At 45.2% G+C, this 20,041-nt stretch overlaps 1 protein-coding gene across 6 annotated transcripts in view; it reads right to left on the reverse strand.

The window, feature by feature from the left end:
• The window catches only part of LOC115108515 (palladin-like), a 138,592-nt gene extending 118,861 nt beyond the window's left edge, over positions 1-19,731 (reverse strand). For 4 of the 6 annotated variants that reach the window (XM_029632942.2, XM_029632944.2, XM_029632941.2 and 1 more), the window contains exons 1-2: positions 19,525-19,730; positions 15,990-18,026 (exon numbers count right to left, since the gene is read on the reverse strand). In XM_029632942.2, coding sequence (XP_029488802.2) covers positions 15,990-18,025 — 2,036 coding nt within the window. In that variant the 5' untranslated portion in view covers position 18,026; positions 19,525-19,730. Of the gene's footprint in view, positions 1-15,989; positions 18,027-19,524 lie in introns of all 6 variants that reach the window. The other 2 variants (XM_029632945.2, XM_029632943.2) reach the window with 1 other exon arrangement.
• Between the last annotated feature and the right edge of the window lie 310 nt (positions 19,732-20,041).

Below are 20,041 nucleotides of genomic sequence, written 5' to 3' on the forward strand. Positions count from 1 at the left end.
CAGTTCGAACTACTAATCTTGAAAATTACTCTCTCCAGAAATAAGTCTCTCACTGTTGCCGCCTGCTACCGACCTCCCTCAGCACCCAGCTGTGCCCTGGACACCATTTGTGAATTGATTGCCCCCCATCTAGCTTCAGAGTTTGTTCTGTTAGGTGACCTAAACTGGGATATGCTTAACACCCCGGCAGTCCTACAATCTAAGCTAGATGCCCTCAATCTCACACAAATCATCAAGGAACCCACCAGGTACAACCCTAAATCTGTAAACATGGACACCCTCATAGACGTCATCCTGACCAACTGGCCCTCCAAATACACCTCCGCTGTCTTCAACCAGGATCTCAGCGATCACTGCCTCATTGCCTGTGGTGGGTAGTATATGGGGCTTTGGTGACCAAATGGATGGCACTGTGATAGACTGCATCCAATTTGTTGAGTAGAGTGTTGGAGGCTATTTTATAAATGACATCGCTGAAGTCGAGGATTGGTAGGATGGTCAGTTTTACGAGGGTATGTTTGGAAGCATGAGTGAAGGATGCTTTGTTGCGAAATAGGAAGCCGATTCTAGATTTAATTTTTAATTGGAGATGCTCAATGTGAGTCTGAAAGGAGAGTTTACAGTCTAACCAGACACCTAGGTATGTGTAGTTGTCCACATATTCTACGTCAGAACTGTCCAGAGTAGTGATGTTGGACAGGCGGGCAGGTGCAGGCAGCGATCGGTTGAAGAGCAGTTGGAGGCCACGGAAGGAGAGTTGTATGGCATTGAAGCTCGTCTGGAGGTTTGTTAACACAGTGTCCAAAGGGGGGGCAGAAGTATACAGAATGGTGTCGTCTGCATAGAGGTGGATCAGAGAATCACCAGCAGCAAAAGCGACATCATTGATGTATACAGAGAAGCGAGTCGGCCCGAGAATTTAACCCTGTGGCACCCCTCCTCTGTAAGGAGGAAACACAGGAATCCAGGAGAATGGGTTTAAAAACCATTGAAACTTCCTGAACACATTTGAACCACAAGTTTAAAACACCCAGTGATTGGAGCAGTAATGGTGAGTCCGAGGACCCAAATGCATTTCAGCCCAGCTTGAACAAAAAAGGGGAATCATGAGCTCAAATTAGGGAAAAGCATTCCTTAATACCAGGACACTTCAACAGGTGACTATCCAGGAAAATACAGAAAAAATTAGCACTCTGTGTCTGCATTGATCCCTGGCTTCAGCATGATGCAAATGTCTAACTATTTTTTATCTTTCTCTTTATCTTTCACTCAGATGTTCCCCACAAATTAAAGGTCCAAAGCAGTTTTTATCTCAACATCAAATCATTTCAGGGTAACAATAATGTATCTTACTGAGATTGTTTTCAATTATTATGTTAAACAGAAACAAAAATAGCTGCTTAGCAAAAATCCATTTCTCAAGCAAGAATTTTGCTAGGACTGTCTGGGAGTGGTCTGAGGGGCCTAATTGGATGAGCCTAATGGGAGGGATATGTAACCTAAAAACGAGCTGTTAATGGCAGAGAGGAGGGCAAACTGTCTTTCTTATTTGGTCTATTGATGGACGTTATGGCAAAATTTAGATTTCTATAAATGTGTAGATAAATAGACATACCCCAAAAAATGAAACATTCATGGGATGGCAATAAACAATAACTAGTAATGCCGCATAGTTCTAGAAAGTTCTGGTAAAAAAATTGTCATAAATTGCTGAGATGTACTGACTTTTGAGGACACAAGCTCAAGTGCATAGTACAAATATTATTAAAATATTAAAATACAAAAAATCATATATATGTTTTTTTCTATTCAACAAATCTTTTGCAGAATCTTCTACAACATAGTGTGGAAATATATGAAAAAAACAGGGAAATCACGTTTTTGACGCACTGCTTCTTTAAGAAAACCACCTTCAATGACAGACTGTCTCAGAAATCAGGCGCCATGTAAAACGTGTTCCTCACTCTGAACTCTGAGAAACATGTTGACTAAGAGGAGCTATAGCCTACATCTAAACAGCTATAACTCTGAGTCATCAGAAGTCCTTGTTTAAAACTTAAGACAGTTATATAATGTCTATCTGCTGCCAAAAAAACTTGATATACAGTAGATGCTTAAAAAAGGATGAACACTGATAAAATGCTGGAAAAAAATTAATGTGCCCTCTATAGATAACTATGAAGTGATCCTGTATGTTGTTGTTATCTCTTGGTTGAGAGAGATGACAGGGAGCAGCAGGAGACATATTACTCTGTAACCTCCCCAACTTCCAAACTCATCTCTTAATGCACAGACACATGAGACGTCTCATCCTACCCTTTACATGAAAATGAATACACCCACACGGACCCCCTAAATACTACTGTCTATATGACATCATCCCCAAACATAGTGCCTTATCACTGACCTGTGGGTCTGGGTCACAGAAAAACTGTGGCTGTGCATACAGAGAGGGAGGAGACGGGGGAAACAGGGACAGAGAGCTGGAGGAGGAGAAAACGAGGAATGGAGATCATGACAATGGTGGAGAGAAGAGAAAATGAGAAAAGAGAGATAGAGATGGAGATACCTCTCCTGAGTCTGAGTGAGACAGTTTAACGTGTACAGCTGTAATCCTGTCACATGGACATGGTTCTGGGAGGAAAAACCCAACCTTGGTTTTATGAGTCCCATATGACCCTCGTCTGGTCATAAAACAGGCTTGTACACTCACACAGACTGACACACGCTTGCACATTCACATTCAAATGAACACATAGTCAAACACATAAAAACACACGGTATGTTAAAATAGACACACACACACACACACACACACACACACACACACACACACACACACACACACACACACACACACACACACACACACACACACACACACACACACACACACACACACACACACACACACACACACACACACACACACACACACTATTTTACAAACCATCAGTTACTCACACTGGCAGTCACACAGTCTACACACAGTAATTCCATGAAGAATTCCTCCTTTTTAAATATCAGACAGATAATTGAATCAAGCCTTACAAGCCTTCAAACACTGGGTCCTGGGAGCCGCACAGGAATCCAACCCAAGACAAACAGCACAAAATATCACACATCAAAAGGCATCTTACTGTAAGCTGAATCTAATGGTCGTGCCTTATCAAGCATGATGAGTGGCTGGAGGGAGTCATTATGCAGGTGAGCCCAGGAATGTAGCTCTGTGCTGTACTGTATCAGGCCTAGCTGTAGAACAGGCCCTCACCTCTGACTCACAACACACAGTGAACTGATCTCAGAACTGTAACTCTTCTGTTTGGATCAAGATTAGGAGATGTGACGTATTCAAGTATATCCCAATCTCCTTTCGTCCAAGTTCATAAGATCTATCATGGTTCTATAACCAAGTGTGTTCCAGAAACGTGCTTGTAACTTTGTGTTTGAGGTGTAGTTTGTATGTGCTTGAGGTATTATCTGTGTGCTTTAGGGGTACTTTGGACGTACTGTATGTTAGCTGATGAATGCTGCGCTATGCTAGTGTGTATGTCAGTGAGTATGTGATGAGATGCGATCAGTGTTTCCAGATGATGGGAGGTAAGTGCATTTCTAAGTGTTTACCCTGAGAGCTGAACTGGAACGGAGGACACACAGAGTATCTGAAGAAGCTGTGGGAGATGTATGGTCCTGTCCCCTGTCCTTCTGTACTGTCTGTAGCTAGTCTATAGCATTACCCGCCTCCAACGTCACGACTGCTGCCTTTGTCTGGCTCCAACACACTTTATGTCAAGTCTGGTATTTTACTTTCAACTCTCCAAACCGTCTCTCACTAATGCACTTATATAAATCTAACGCTTAATCCCCCTCTCTCTTCTCCTCTCCCTATCTATCTCCCTTTGCATTCTCTCTTTACGCTGTCTCGCCTCCCCTCCCTATCTACCTCCCTTTGCATTCTCTCTTTACCCTGTCTCTCCTCCTCTCCCTATCTACCTCCCTTTGCATTCTCTCTTTACCCTGTCTCTCCTCCTCTCCCTATCTACCTCCCTTTGCATTCTCTCTTTACCCTGTCTCTCCTCCTCTCCCTATCTACCTCCCATTGCATTCTCTCTTTACCCTGTCTCTCCTCCTCTCCCTATCTACCTCCCTTTGCATTCTCTCTTTACCCTGTCTCTTCTCCTCTCCCTATCTACCTCCCTTTGCATTCTCTCTTTACCCTGTCTCTTCTCCTCTCCCTATCTATCTCCCTTTGCATTCTCTCTTTACCCTGTCTCTCCACCTCTCCCTATCTACCTCCCTTTGCATTCTCTCTTTACCCTGTCTCTCCTCCTCTCCCTATCTACCTCCCTTTGCATTCTCTCTTTACCCTGTCTCTCCTCCTCTCCCTATCTACCTCCCTTTGCATTCTCTCTTTACCCTGTCTCTCCTCCTCTCCCTATCTACCTCCCTTTGCATTCTCTCTTTACCCTGTCTCTTCTCCTCTCCTATCTACCTCCCTTTGCATTCTCTCTTTACCCTGTCTCTTCTCCTCTCCCTATCTACCTCCCTTTGCATTCTCTCTTTACCCTGTCTCTCCTCCTCTCCCTATCTACCTCCCTTTGCATTCTCTCTTTACCCTGTCTCTCCTCCTCTCCCTATCTACCTCCCTTTGCATTCTCTCTTTACCCTGTCTCTCCTCCTCTCCCTATCTACCTCCCTTTGCATTCTCTCTTTACCCTGTCTCTTCTCCTCTCCCTATCTACCTCCCTTTGCATTCTCTCTTTACCCTGTCTCTCCTCCTCTCCCTATCTACCTCCCTTTGCATTCTCTCTTTACCCTGTCTCTCCTCCTCTCCCTATCTACCTCCCTTTGCATTCTCTCTTTACCCTGTCTCTCCTCAATCCTCCTTTATCTCTCTCTGGTTTGGTAAGTTAGTCATTTTGTGTACAGACCCTGAGTTGACCATATACCACAGACATCAGGATTACCCTCAATATCAGTTATAATGTTAGCACAAATAGACATGGTCATAGAATTACAGGCAATGCTGTTACTTCCCTCATACACACAAAACAAAATGTGTAAATAGTATTAGCGAAGCTGTTTGTGTGTGTGGTGATAAGTGACCGAGCACAGGAGGACCCTCCTTGTCCTTGATGCTCCAGGCTGCCAGACAGCGGAACTGGAAAAGTCTCACCTCCAAACTTCACACCCTATCTCCAGCCCAGGGCCAGAAGTCAGGCTGGGAACCAACAGCTCGCATGGTCATGCCTGCTGTTAACACACACTGACGAACAGCAGTGACACGTGTCCATCTGAAGGATTTACTGCTGACATGCTAGTTTACTGTACTTATGTGTGCACCCCTCTGTTCAAGGTTTTTTAATGGTATTTCACACTTTTATTGACCCACTTTGGAATTCAGAGGGGGATACAGGTAGGTGAGATCAACAGTGGGAAGCTCAGACGCAGGGATTGAACCCCGGTCTCCAGTGAGGAGTCTACATGTGATTGGTGCCAGGGATTATTACCACTACACCACAGCTCTGCACATCAAACATACTGTATGAAAGTGGCAGTAATGATGCACTGTATGAGCATATGGATTGACTGACGATTGCTCTTACACTGTTACCTCACTACATTCGCAAACAGCATGGTGTTAACTACCAGAACACATCTACTCATGTATTTACACACACATATTCACATACACACACATCCTTCAACCCACAGCATAGTGACAACTACCTGTGAGTAATAATAACTTTCACATATGCCTGCAAACAATAAAAAGACTGCACAAACACCAGCGAATCAGCTCCAAGTTATTTTAATTCTGGAAATCTGTTCCAAAGCATTGCCACGCTTGGGCTTCTTGAGGCCAATTTGCAGTCTACAAATCATTTGTAATTATATTCCGGACCGCGGCTGAATCTATTGATTATCACTATCCTAAGCTTTGTTAGTATTGAGAACTACGATTTGACATCATTCTCATGCACTGCTAACAGAAGGTATGAAAGTGCCCGCTAGCGCTCCAACATGGGAGATGAAACAGGACCCTGAGGCAGATGTAAAAATGACAGCCATCCTAAAATGGGCCAAACAGTCAGCAGCAGCATTACAGTCCCACTACGTCATAGGTTGGTAGTGGGCTGGTCGGCTGGCTGCTATGACCTCATACTATAGCTGTTGTTAAACAGAAATAAAGAGGAAGTTAATGTATCTCTTTACTACTACAGCAACATCACACTCGGCAAACATCTCTTTTAACCCCCCGCCCTCCCCATGTCTGTCCAGTTGTCTCAATATATGAGGATGAGGACCGAAGCCCTATGGTACCATATGATGTAACTGATATGGATTACAGCTATAGCTGAGTTATCTGTTACACTAGGAGGGAAAAAGAGTAAACATTGCTTGTGCAAATATGAGCTTTTAATTTAAACAGAAATCCTATATTTGATGACAAATTCCAACCTCAGCGTAGGGAATGCCGTGTGCTCCTGGTGATGGAAAAGCTGCCTTGTTTGGATTTCATCGCAAAATTCCTCTCTAGCTTCTCATCTTCCTCAAGTTTCCTCTGTGGTTGTGTGTTTGGTTTATCCCGTGCAGCCAAGGCTGCTTCCTCACGGCTGTCTCCTTCTACGTCTCACTACCGACTCTCTACTCCAAGACCAGTTTAGAAAATGCTTTGTTTGCACGACAAGCAGTTATGGTGATGACAAGAAAGAACATTAAACAGAAAGCCTTTAAATAACACATCAAAACACAAAACAATTAAAGCTGGAATCATTAAAAGAGAAGTTCACCCAAAATCCAGAAACTCACAAGTGATTCAATACACTGAAACTAGTTCAGTGGAGTTTGCCCTCTCCCCCTCACTCTCTCTGTAATGCTGTACTGGCTGCACTTTATACAGGAAATCAAGGGAAGAAGGCACAAAATTTCACATAAAAAAAACAACCCCGCTGCGAATATAACCATAACTTTAGAGGAGGTGTCCCTGACACACACATATGCACACACACACACACACACACACAGACACACACACACCATCCTGATGTCAAACAGGCCTCTCTCTCAGTATAAACTAGTGTATCACAGGCTGTATCACAACTGGCCATGATTGGGAGTCCCATGGGGCGGCGCACAATTGGCCCAGCGTCATCCGGGTTTGGCCGGTGTAGGCTGTCATTGTAAATAAGAATTTTTTTCTTAACTTACTTGCCTAGTTAAATAAAAGTTATATTAAAAAAAAATCTAATTTAAAAATGTAAAAAAAGGTTGAGGAGCTGGAGTGTACACTGAATACCAGGCGCTCAGGGACCGTAGGACTCTCGCACCAAGACCACAGACAGCTGCAATCGCCCATGACCACGGGAGACTGCGCCCAGCCAACAGGAATGCCTCTCCTAGTGGGAATGTAAAATGTTGACACTACTAGCTCATCACCAATTCATTACCCTGAGAGTGAATGTACAAAAGGCCTTTTTAGAGGTGAAGACTGGGGATCTCTTGCCAAGACCTGGCAACCCCATCATGGGAAATTAGCTTTAAAATGAGGGAGATACAAACACACCACACCTATGCAAACACACCACACACACACACACACACACACACACACACACACACACACACACACACACACACACACACACACACACACACACACACACACACACACACACACACACACACACACAATCATGTACACACCTGAGAACACACTCACACTAGAGAGTCAATTATATAATGAAATTAGTGTAATGAGGAACAAAGGGTAGGGAAAATAGCACATAGAAAATGTGGGTGCGTGAGAATGCCTTTTGAGACAAGTATGCCATAGGGTAATATGCAAATGGTTGGGGGGGGGGCAGGAAGGAAGGAAAATCTATCTATTTAGTATCTGTGCTGGTATCTCATTTGATAAGATTAGCAGTTGATGTGCTTGTTATAATCAATCTTATCAGCAGACTCAACAGCCTTGGTTTCTCTAATGACTGCCTCGCCTGGTTCACCAACTACTTCTCTGATAGAGTTCAGTGTGTCAAATCGGAGGGCCCGTTGTCCGGACCTCTGTCAGTCTCTATGGGGGTGCCACAGGGTTCAATTCTCGGGCCGACTCTCTTCTCTGTATATATCAATGATGTCGCTCTAGCTGCTGGTGATTCTCTGATCCACCTCTATGCAGACGACACCATTCTGTATACATCTGGCCCTTCCTTGGACACTGTGTTAACTAACCTCCAAACGAGCTTCAACACCTTGTAACACTCCTTTCATGGCCTCCAACTGCTCTTAAATGCTAGTAAAACTAAATGCATGCTCTTCAACCGATTGCTGCCCGTACCCGCCCGCCCGCCTAGCATCACTACTCTGGACGGTTCTTACTTAGAATATGTGGACAACTACAAATACCTAGGTGTCTGGCTAGACTGTAAACTCTCCTTCCAGACTCACATTAAGCATCTCCAATCCAAAATTAAATCTAGAATCGGCTTCCTATTTCGCACTCATGCTGCCAAACATACCCTCGTAAAACTGACCATCCTACCGATCCTTGACTTTGGCGATGTCATTTACAAAATAGCCTCCAACACTCTACTCAGCAAATTGCATGTAGTCTATCACAGTGCCATCCATTTTGTCACCAAAGCCCCATATACTAACCCCCACTCCGACCTGTATGCTCTCGTTGGCTGGCCCTCGCTTCATATTCGTCGCTAAACCCACTGGCTCCAGGTCATCTATCAGTCCTTGCTAGGTAAAGCCCCACCTTATCTCAGCTCACTGGTCACCATAGCAACATCCACCCGTAGCACGCGCTCCAGCAGGTATATTTCACTGGTCATCCCCAAAGCCAACACCCCCTTTGGCCACCTTTCCTTCCAGTTCTCTGCTGCCAATGACTGGAACGAATTGCAAAAATCACTGAAGCTGGAGACATATCTCCTTCACTAACTTTAAGCATCAGCTGTCAGAGCAGCTTACCGATCACTGTACCTGTACACAGCCTATCTGTAAATAGCACACCCAACTACCTCATCCCCATATTGTCATTTTTTTGTTGCTCTTTTGCACCCCAGTATCTGTACCTGCACATCATCATCTGCAGATCTATCACTCCAGTGCTAATGCTAAATTGTAATTATTTCGCCACTATGGCCTATTTATTGCCTTACCTCCCTAATCTTACTACATTTGCACACACTGTACATAGATTTTTCTATTGTATTATTGACTGTACGTTTGTTTATTCCATGTGTAACTCTGTGTTGTTGTTTTTGTCACTGCTTTGCTTTATCATGGCCAGGTCGCAGTTGTAAATGAGAACTTGTTCTCAACTGGCCTACCTGGTTAAATAAAGGTGAAATAAAAAATCATGACCTTCCTAAGAAGTTGCTATGACAGATAATAAACATTGTCCATATTACCAAGGCTATCTCCACAGCCTGGTATCTATGGATAAATATCTCTTTACTACTAGCAACATCAGACTCTGCCAACATCTCCTTTATCCCCTCTCCCCTATCACTCTCACTCTCTCTTTTCTCATTTCAATCTCACATCTACCCATGTCTGTCCAGTTGTCTCAATATATGAGGATGAGGACCGAAGCCCTATGGTACCATATGATGTAGCTGCTGATATGGATTACAGCTATAGCTGAGTTATCTGTTACACAAGGAGGGGGGGGGAGTAAACATCGGCTGTGCAAATATGAGCTTTTAATTTAAACAAGAACCCTATATTTGATGACAAATTCCAACCTCAGCGTAGGGAATGCCGTGTGCTCCTGGTGATGGAAAAGCTGCCTTGTTTGGATTTCATCGCAAAATTCCTCTCTAGCTTCTCATCTTCCTCAAGTTTCCTCTGTGGTTGTGTGTGTTTGGTTTATTGGTATGTCTTTCTTAAAATATTATAATTAAATAGTAAGGAATATGCAGGCTAAATGCTAAACATTCTGTACATTTTGATGGACCATCATCACCTTTAGCTGCAAGGCAGTGAGATAGCTGTTGTTCACTGCATCCATGTGATACTTTTCCTTAGCATATCACCCCTGATATCAGATTACAGGGTATTTCCCAAAACACATCCCCTCTGCAACTCCTGGGGTACAACCGCAGGGAACAGATGTGACTGTGACACACACACACAGGGAGGTATATTCATCCTTAAAATCCTCACACAGGCAGGGAGGTAACTTCATCCTTAAAATCCTCACACACATGCAGACCCCACTTGGCCTCTGTAAACAAACCCTGCATGCATAAATCCATACAGCGCCTACAAGGCCTTTGTGCAAATTACACTGTCTGCTATGCCAAACCCAATGTTTACATACTGGCATGCCTCTCCACACCTGGAACTGATTGGGTGTATTGTAGAGGTATAAGATCCCTGTACAGCTCGAATGAAGATGTTACTTATTCCTTGTCTGCAATGTAGGAGGGGATATGACCTCTCAAATCAAATCAAATCCAATTTTACTTGCCACATGCGCCGAATACAACCGGTGTAGACCTTACAGTGAAATGCTTACTTACAAGCCCTTAAGCAACAATGCTTTAAGAAGTTAAGAAAAAACTAAATGTGTTAATTAAAAAATAGATAAGTAAAATATAGAAAATAGATAACAAAGGTAACAAAAATGTAACAGCAGCAGTAAAATAACAAGCAAGGCTGTATACAGGGGGTTCCGGTACAGAGTCAATGTGCGGGGGCACCGGTTAGTCGAGGTAATTGAGTAATATGTACATATATATGTACAGGTAGAGGTAAAGTGACTATGCATAGATTATAAACAGTGAGTAGCAGCAGCATATAAGAGGGGTCTGGGTAGCCATTTGATTAGCTGTAATGGGAGTCTTATGGCTTGGGGTGGAATCTGTTAAGAAGCCTTTAGAACCTCGACTTGGCACTCCGATACCACTTGCCGTGCGGTAGCAGAGAGTCTATGACTAGGGTGGCTGGCGTCTTTGACAATTTTTAGGGCCTTCCTCTGACACCGCATGATATAGAGGTCATAGTGCCCACGAAGCTCATCAATAAGCTGAGGATCCTGGGACTAAACACCTCCCTCTGCAACTGGATCCTGGACTTCCTGATGGGCTGCCCCAGGTGGTAAGGGTAGGCAACAACACGTCTGCCACACTGATCCTCAACACAGGGGCCCCTCAGGAGTGTGTACTTAGTCCCCTCCTGTACTCCATGTTCACCCACAACTGCGTGGCCAAACACGTCTCCAACACCATCATTAAGTTTGCTGATGACACAAGTGGTAGGCCTGATCACAATGAAGAGACAGCCTATATGGGGGAGGTCAGAGAACTGTCGGTGTGGTGGCAAGACAGCAGCAACTCCGTCAATGTGAGCAAGACAAAGGAGCTGATCGTGGAGAACAGAAAAAGACGGGACGAACAGGCCCCCATTAACATTGACGGGGTTGTAGTGGAGCGGGTTGACAGTTTCTAGTTCCTTGGTGTCCACATCACCAACGAACTATCATGGTCCAAACACACCAAGACAGTCGTGAAGAGAGCACGACAAAACTTTTTCCCCTCAGGAGACTGAAAAGATTTGACATGGGTCCCCAGATCCTCAAAAAGTTCTACAGCTGCACCATCGAGAGCATCCTGACCAGTTGTATCACCGCCTGGTATGGCAACTGCTCGGCATCTGACCGTAAGGCGCTACAGAGGGTAGTGCGTACGGCCCAGTACCCTGGGGCCAAGCTTCCTGCCATCCAGGAAGTGTCAGAGGAAAGCCTATACAATTGTCAAAGATTCCAGTCACCCAGGTCATGGACTGTTTTCTCTGCTGCCGCACGACAAGCGGTACCGGAGCGTCACGTCTAGGACCAAAATCTCCTTAACAGCTTCTACCCCCAAGCCATAAGACTGCTGAACAATTTATCAAATGGCAACCGGACTATTTACGTTTACCCCCCCATTTGTTTTGTACACTGCTGCTACTCACTGTTTATTATAACCTGTAACCCGCACACTGACTCGGTACTGGTACCCCCTGTATATAGCCTCGTTATTGTTATTTTATTGTCTTACTTTTTACAATTTTTTACTTTAGTTTATTTGGTAAATATTTTCTAAACTATTCTTGCTCTGCGCTGTTGGTTAAGGGCTTGTATGTAAGCATTTCACGGTAAGGTCTACACTTTTTGTATTTGGCGCATGTGACAAATAAAGTTTGATTTGATTTGAATAGTCTTCACCAGGATACGAGGCCTGTTCTCTTTATACCACACACCAGTCCCAGAGGAATTCTGAATGTTATTGTGTGTCTGTCCTAGTGAGTGAGACAGATGAAGAGCAGAGGAACAGTGTGTTTATGAAACGCCTTAGCTCAGTCTTTTAACCCCACTGTATTTACCCTGATACACCATCCATTTACCTGGAGAACACACTAAATATACACAACTGAAGCAGTTGTCTGGATGTTGAGGTGGAAAACCCCTGACATTTGTTCATACCAGTGAAACCAACACCAGTAGATGTTCTTACATATCTGTTTCAACATGTTGTCAACATATTCATTTAATACTGGGATGTCATTTGAACTTCCTAGACATTGCAAATTCCATTGGGGACTGTGAAGTCATTATGCAACATCTTTATGAATTATAAACACCATAGTGCCACCTGGTGTCAATAGACAGAAAACAAGTCAAGCCTTAAAAGTGGGTATCTGCAGGATAAAATAAGTGACAAAACATCTGTGTGACGTTCTATCCAGATCCCTATGACTTGAAGTAAACAAGACCTCAGTTCCACATGAACAATGCATATATCATTCAAGACTTCTAAACATCCAAATCACAATCCCAGACTGATTTTACAAGCAACATTCACACATAAATCAAACATGATGAGCTGAAATAAAAGATCCCAGAAATGTTCCAAACATTTGTTTAGTGAGCATTTCTCATTTGCCAAGTTAATCCATCCACCTGACAGGTGTGGCATTTCAAGAAGCAGATTAAACAGCATGATCATTACACAGGTTTACCCAGTGCAGGTTACAATTAAAAGCCACACTAAAATTGTACAGTTTTGTCACATAACACAATGCCACAGATGCCTCAAGTTTTGAAGGAACATGCAATTGGCATGCTGACTGCATGAATGTCCACCAGAACTGTTGTCAGAGATTTTAATATTCATTTCTCTACCATAAGCCGTCATTTTAGTGAATTTGGCAGTACGTCCAACCGGCCTCACAACTGCAGACCACGTGTGACCATGCCAGTCCAGCATCTCCACATCCGTCTTCTTCACCTGCGGGATCGTCTGAGACCAGCCACCCGGACAGCTGAAGAAACTGTGAGTTTGCACAACCAATGCATTTCTGCACAAACTGTCAGAAACCGTCTCAGGGAAGCTAATTTGCATAATCGTGACCTGACTGCAATTTGGCGTCATAACCGACTTCAGTGGGCAAATGCTCACCTTGGATGGCCCCTGGCACGCTGGAGAAGTGTGCTCTTCACGGATTAATCCCGGTTTCAACTGTACTGGCAGATGGCAGATGGCAGATAGCATTGTGTGGGCGAGTGGTTTGCTGATGTCAACGTTCACAAGGGGGTTATAGAATGGCTATGGCATAAGCTTCAGACCTTGAACACAACTGCATTTGATCGATGGCAATTTGAATGCACAGAGATACCGTGAAGAGATCCTGAGGTTCATTGTCGTGCCATTCATCCACCGCCATCACCTTTTGTTTCAGCATGATAATGCTCGGCTCCATGTTGTAAGGATCTGTACACAATTCCTGGAAGCTGAACATTTCCCATTTCTGCCATGGCCTGCATACTCACCAGTCATGTCACCCATTGAGCGTGTTTGGGATGCTCTGGATTGATGTGTACGTAAGCGTGTTCCAGTTCCCGCCAATATCCAGCAACTTCACACAGCCATTGAAGAGGAGTGGAAAAACATTCTACAGGTCACAATCAACAGTATGATCAACTCTATTTGAAGGTGATGTTGCGCTGCATGAGGCAAATGGTGGTCACACCAGATACTAACTGGTTTTCTGATCCACACCTTTTTTGTTAAGGTATCTGTGACCAACAGATGCATATCTATATTCCCAGTCATGTGAAATCCATAGATTAAGGCCTAATGAATTTATTAAATTGACTGATTTCCATACCTGAACTGTAACCCAGTAAAATCTTTGAAATTGTTGCATGTTGCGTTTATATTTTTGTTCAGTGTGTATATAGGTTAGGGAAAACACAAAACAAAAACAATATTCCAGTCTCAGCCCATATTAACCTCTCCCCCTCTTCCTCTCCTTTTCACTCTCCCCCTCTCCATGACTGCATTGCTACACTGGCCGTGTCTGAATAATCACACTAGCATACTAAATAGTATGTGAAATTTTGAAAATAGTACTCTGAATGCTTAATCTAATGCGGGATTGCATTGACTCCCACCATTCCTTCATTTTGGTACAGGACGTAAATTTATGGACTCGGAAAGGACTAGTGAATTCTATTACATAAAACGCCAAAATGAGTATGCAGTTTAAGTATGTGGTACAGTACACTAGTATGGGTATTTGGGCATGGCCACTGTCTCCTATTGGTCAAATACAACACTACACTACAACCTTCATATTTCCCAAGAAGGTGTGGAGAGGTGAAGAGGTAGAGAGTGACAGAAAACGCTGTGTCATGACATTGCTTACGTTTCAGGGCCTAGCTCCTGTTGGCCTGGAGACTATTTATACGGCAGAGGAAGAGGCCCCTTATAGCTCACCAGGACAGGAGAGAACCATATCAGAACCACGGCCCCCAGGCCTCTCACCCTTTGTACTCTGTTAGTCAACCTCAACCAGGCAGGATGAAGGCCTTCTCCTCGAAATGAACCCCACGCCCGGCCTCAACTAGACAATAACAAATAAAGGCTTGTACAGCCTGAGTCCATTGGGCACAGTAAATTAATTTCTGTTTGAAAAGTGTCTCAGCTTAGTTTCCAAATCCCTACAGCCAGGGGGTGCTATATTATTATTTATTTTAAAGAGCAGAATGACTGCCCAGGCAGAAACTCCCTGACCTGACAATGTCTCCACTAGCACCTGGTCGCAAGGCTTATCGGTTACTGTGGTTACACACAGTGTAACTGTCCCAACCCCACAGCAGGTGTTCTGTGGAGGCCTTGTCGACACCCTACAGCTCTCACCTCCTACCTCCTCCCGCTCCCTCAACATCCCACTCCCACACCCATTGAGCAACCCTATCTCTGACTGAAGGCTCTGCTTCCTACCACAGACACCACTCTATATGAGTATGTGCCCAAGTGTTTAAGTTAGATCTTTTTCGCCATATATCCAAATCCTCTCACAACAAAACTCCAAAGTTACCACATGTCCAAATGGGGAGTCAGTCACATTAAGTTGGTAGCAACTTAACTAGGGAAGATGGGCTCGTGGTAATGGCTGGAGAGGAATCAGTGGAATGGTATCAAATACATCAAACATGGTTTGATACCATTTAATTTGCTTCGTTCCATCCATTATTATGAGCCGCCCTCCCCTCATCAGCCTCCACTGGAGTCAGTGTGTTTGATTTGACTCCCTTACCGAGGGGGATCATTTCAAAAGTCTCCATTATGGAGATCCACTTCCCTTAGAGGTGAAGGAAGTTGGTGTAAGACCAACAAGAGGATCAACTGCCTTGCAACGATAGCATTAAATGTAGTATGATGACAGAGTTCTGATCTTTACCCACTACATCAAATGGGTAACACACACCATTGGAGATCTTAATAAAAGGATAAACAGATATACAGTAGCATATAAATAAACTTGAGTTTATGTTGAGGAACATGCAGCAGTCATATTTACTATACTGTTAATGCACACAATGAATCTCTTGTGTTCTACCACTGGTGTTAACCGTCTCATTCTACTGACCACCAATATGATCACAACCAAATCAGACTTCCACCTAGCACCATTCTCCTTACCTGACCAGCGGCTGAGGGTTTCCTGCCACCCTGCACTCCAGTCGGATGGGGTGTCCCTCTGCTACCTCCTGGCTCTTCAGCTTCTGGGTGAAGTGTGGCAATGACAGGTCTCCATCTACACTCTGTGCTCCACTGAGCTTCTCCCCCATCAACTGGGCTCCACTGTGACGCTGCTCCCCCAACAACTGGGCTTCACTGTGCCGCTGCCGCCCCAACAACTGGGCTTCACTGTGCTGCTGCTCCCCCATCAACTGGGCTCCACTGTGCTGCTGCTCCCCCATCAACTGGGCTCCACTGTGCTGCTGCTCCCCCATCAACTGAGCTCCACTGTGCTGCTGCTTCCCCATCAACATGGCTCCACTGTGCTGCTGCTCCCCCATCAACTGGGCTCCACTGTGCTGCTGCTTCCCCATCAACATGGCTCCACTGTGCTGCTGCTCCCCCATCAACTGAGCTCCACTGTGCTGCTGCTTCCCCATCAACATGGCTCCACTGTGCTGCTGCTCCCCCATCAACTGGGCTCCACTGTGCTGCTGCTTCCCCATCAACATGGCTCCACTGTGCTGCTGCTCCCCCATCAACTGGGCTTCACTGTGCTGCTGCTCCCCCATCAACTGAGCTCCACTGTGCTGCTGCTTCCCCATCAACTGGGCTCCACTGTGCTGCTGCTTCCCCATCAACGGGGCTCCACTGTGCTGCTGCTCCCCCATCAACTGAGCTCCACTGTGCTGCTGCTTCCCCATCAACATGGCTCCACTGTGCTGCTGCTCCCCCATCAACTGGGCTCCACTGTGCTGCTGCTTCCCCATCAACATGGCTCCACTGTGCTGCTGCTCCCCCATCAACTGAGCTCCACTGTGCTGCTGCTTCCCCATCAACATGGCTCCACTGTGCTGCTGCTCCCCCATCAACTGGGCTCCACTGTGCTGCTGCTTCCCCATCAACGGGGCTCCACTGTGCTGCTGCTCCCCCATCAACATGGCTCCACTGTGCTGCTGCCCCATCAACATGGCTCCACTGTGCTGCTGCTCCCCCATCAACTGAGCTCCACTGTGCTGCTGCTCCCCCATCAACTGGGCTCCACTGTGCTGCTGCTTCCCCATCAACGGGGCTCCACTGTGCTGCTGCTTCCCCATCAACTCATTCACACTCATCAGATTGGAGACAATTGGAACCCCCGTCACACTCAGAGGAGGGACACCCTTCACACCCATTCCATCCATCATGCTTGCTAGCTGGATACCCAAGCCTGGCTCACACTGCTGTGGTGCCCCCTGTTGGATGAGAGGCTGTGGGGGGACAGAGGCAGAGCCCTGGGGGGCCGGCCAGTGGCTCTTAGGAGACAGATACCCGCTGTCGGGAGAGGAGGAGTCTTCCTCCCCCATTTGCTCCGGCCGGGCGGAGCCTTTAAAGATGGAGGACAGCTCCTCGATGAAGGTGGCAGCACGGCTACAGAACTCAGTGGCGGAGGCAGCCCGTTCATTCAGCTCTAAGCCCTCGTGGACCAGTCGGGGCTTGTCCTGCTTGTAGACTGGGGTGATGTTCTTGTGGCAGACAAACTTCTCAGGCAAGGCCATGGCTTCGCATGTGGCCTGTATGGGCCTGCTGAGGTGGAAACTCTGGCTGGAGGTGACTTTGACTGAGTGACTGTCATCTGGGGAGTGGGCTTTGGTTTGGTGGGGGAAGCTGGGGCTTTTGGTCAGGTATTCTGTAGTGTTGAAGGGGGTGGGGGAGGGGAAGTAGAGAGCCGGCTCCTGGGTTCTGGGAATAGGAGAGACAGTGACTCCCCGGTCTTCTGCATCACTGAAGGCCTCCCGAGCCAGGTCCAGGCTGCGGTTGATCTCGTCTTGGCTGAGGAAGGCGGTAAGATCTGAAAAGTCCCCAACTCCGGCGTCCATATCCGCCATAGAGTCCAGGTATAGATCCCCATCAGACGACGTCTCTGAGAACACCCCTCCGTCTCCCTCTAGAACCCTGCCCCCATCCTTCATAAGCAGAGAGGGGGGGAGGGACTGATTCCATCTCCCGTCCTGCATCCTGAAACACACACACACAAACATGACATTCAGTTAACACAGTAGATATAGCCAGACACTAATTATAAACAACATACACATAGTCATCTGAATAAATAAAAACAGACCTCACAGTGAACAGCAACACACCCTCCCTCATCAACCTACAGTTGAGGATGATTTAGGCTGGCATTCTTTGGGCTCAGCTGGTTGGTATTAACAAAGGCTTTTGGGAGGTCAAAGTGTGCATGACTGGCATTTGTCACCATCCCTCCCTCTCCCTAATTGTCCATTTCCCTCACTCTCCTCTCGCTTCCTTATTCTTCTCTCTCTCTCTCCCTCTTTCTCTGTCTCTGCAACAATTCACTACAAGTATAAAATATTTAAAGTTTTAACCATGATAATTAGAGTTGTACTGTCCATACACTTCAAAAGACTAGATAAACTACAGCGGCAGCCACACAAACACACACACCCAGGTGTGCGCACCTTCACAGTGGGATTGTTTTGTTTTGGTCATACCACACATTTATGAAACTCTCCACTGACAGTGGTCCATAGCTCAAGCATAGCTCTGTCACTTCCTAAACAGGTGGTCTGGAACACACATCAGATGAAAGTCGAAGCATCTATATGCATATGGAGAATGTGTGTACAGTAGGCATGTGAGCTCCATGACTATAATGTAGAGGGGAATCTACTATAATGTAGAGGATGGAGCGTGTGAATGCAACCGTACTTGCAATAGTCACTCTGTATAGAAGTGAGTGTGTTTGTGTGTCAGTATCGTATATTGTACATATACGAGTGTGGCATTCTGCCTTCTATGGCGTCCAGGAGACCAGGTGTTGTTATTTTGAATCCCCTTGGGCTATGTTTCACAGCAGCAGCACAACCCCACCCTCAATAAGGCCCCTTTAAACACACTGCAGTATAACCCATACACGAGCTCACACAAGACACACACATGCATACAAACATATGTATACACAGTCAGGCACAAGGGATAATATTCTCTTCAGAGGCTGTTATTTTCCATGTGAAAGATGCATTAACTATACTACATTGATTAAATATGAATGGGGAATATTAAAAAATATTCAAACTAATTGACAAAAGGTCAATGACTACTGTCAATGGTCATTGTCATCAATGCCGTCAATTACAGAATAGAACAGAGTACGTAATTTCTGCTATCAGTGTTCAATAACTATGTACTTAGTACATCCATTTTAATGTACTTTAACATAACTTTAATATCTTGTGAAAATAACCATATTTTACGAGCAGCCCTGACACTAACCTGATCTCAAATGCAAAAGTGAGTATCCTCACATACACTGACAGTAAATTGATATCAACAGATTTTTCTAAGCGTTTTTCTAATATCCAAAACTCAAAGGATCTCTTGATTGCTGATAAGCCGTAAGTAGCATTTCAATATAAAACAAAGGAAACAACAGCGCCTCCAGGACATTCCACTGATAATGTCAACAAGAAATGTGAAAGGACAGCCTTACCTTCAAGTTTTTGTCCAAAGGTGTTGTCCCAGTCTAGTAGTTCCAGTTTGCTGTTAAGATTATATGTCTGTGAGAATAGACAGAAGCGTATTTTCCCAGCAGAGTAGCTTTTTTGGTCGGGCAGTGAGTGCGAGCACTGTGAGCAGGTCGAGGTCTACTTGAGTGGTTCCTCCAGTGTGGCCTGCTGTCCCATCTGTCCCAGCATCTGACCGCTCACTGTGTCTGGCTATATTTGGCCCCGGGCTCAGATTTCACAGCCAGAATGCTGGTGAGAGAGAGAGAAGAAGAGAGAGAGAGAGAGAGAGAGAGAGAGAGGTGTGGGGTAATTTGAGAAAATCACAGGGGTGCAATGTTTTCTACTGATGACAATAAATACAGTACCTCAATACGCAGAACAAAATACTCACACATACACACATAACATCTCACACATGGAACTGAGGGGCTTTTCTCTTTGTACCTTACCATGTTGAACTGTCAAACCCACACAGCTGGTGGTCATGAAAAATGTGTGTAC

Source organism: Oncorhynchus nerka, linkage group LG24 (genome assembly GCF_034236695.1).
Source record: "Oncorhynchus nerka isolate Pitt River linkage group LG24, Oner_Uvic_2.0, whole genome shotgun sequence".
In the NCBI taxonomy this organism is placed as follows: Eukaryota; Metazoa; Chordata; class Actinopteri; order Salmoniformes; family Salmonidae; genus Oncorhynchus; species Oncorhynchus nerka.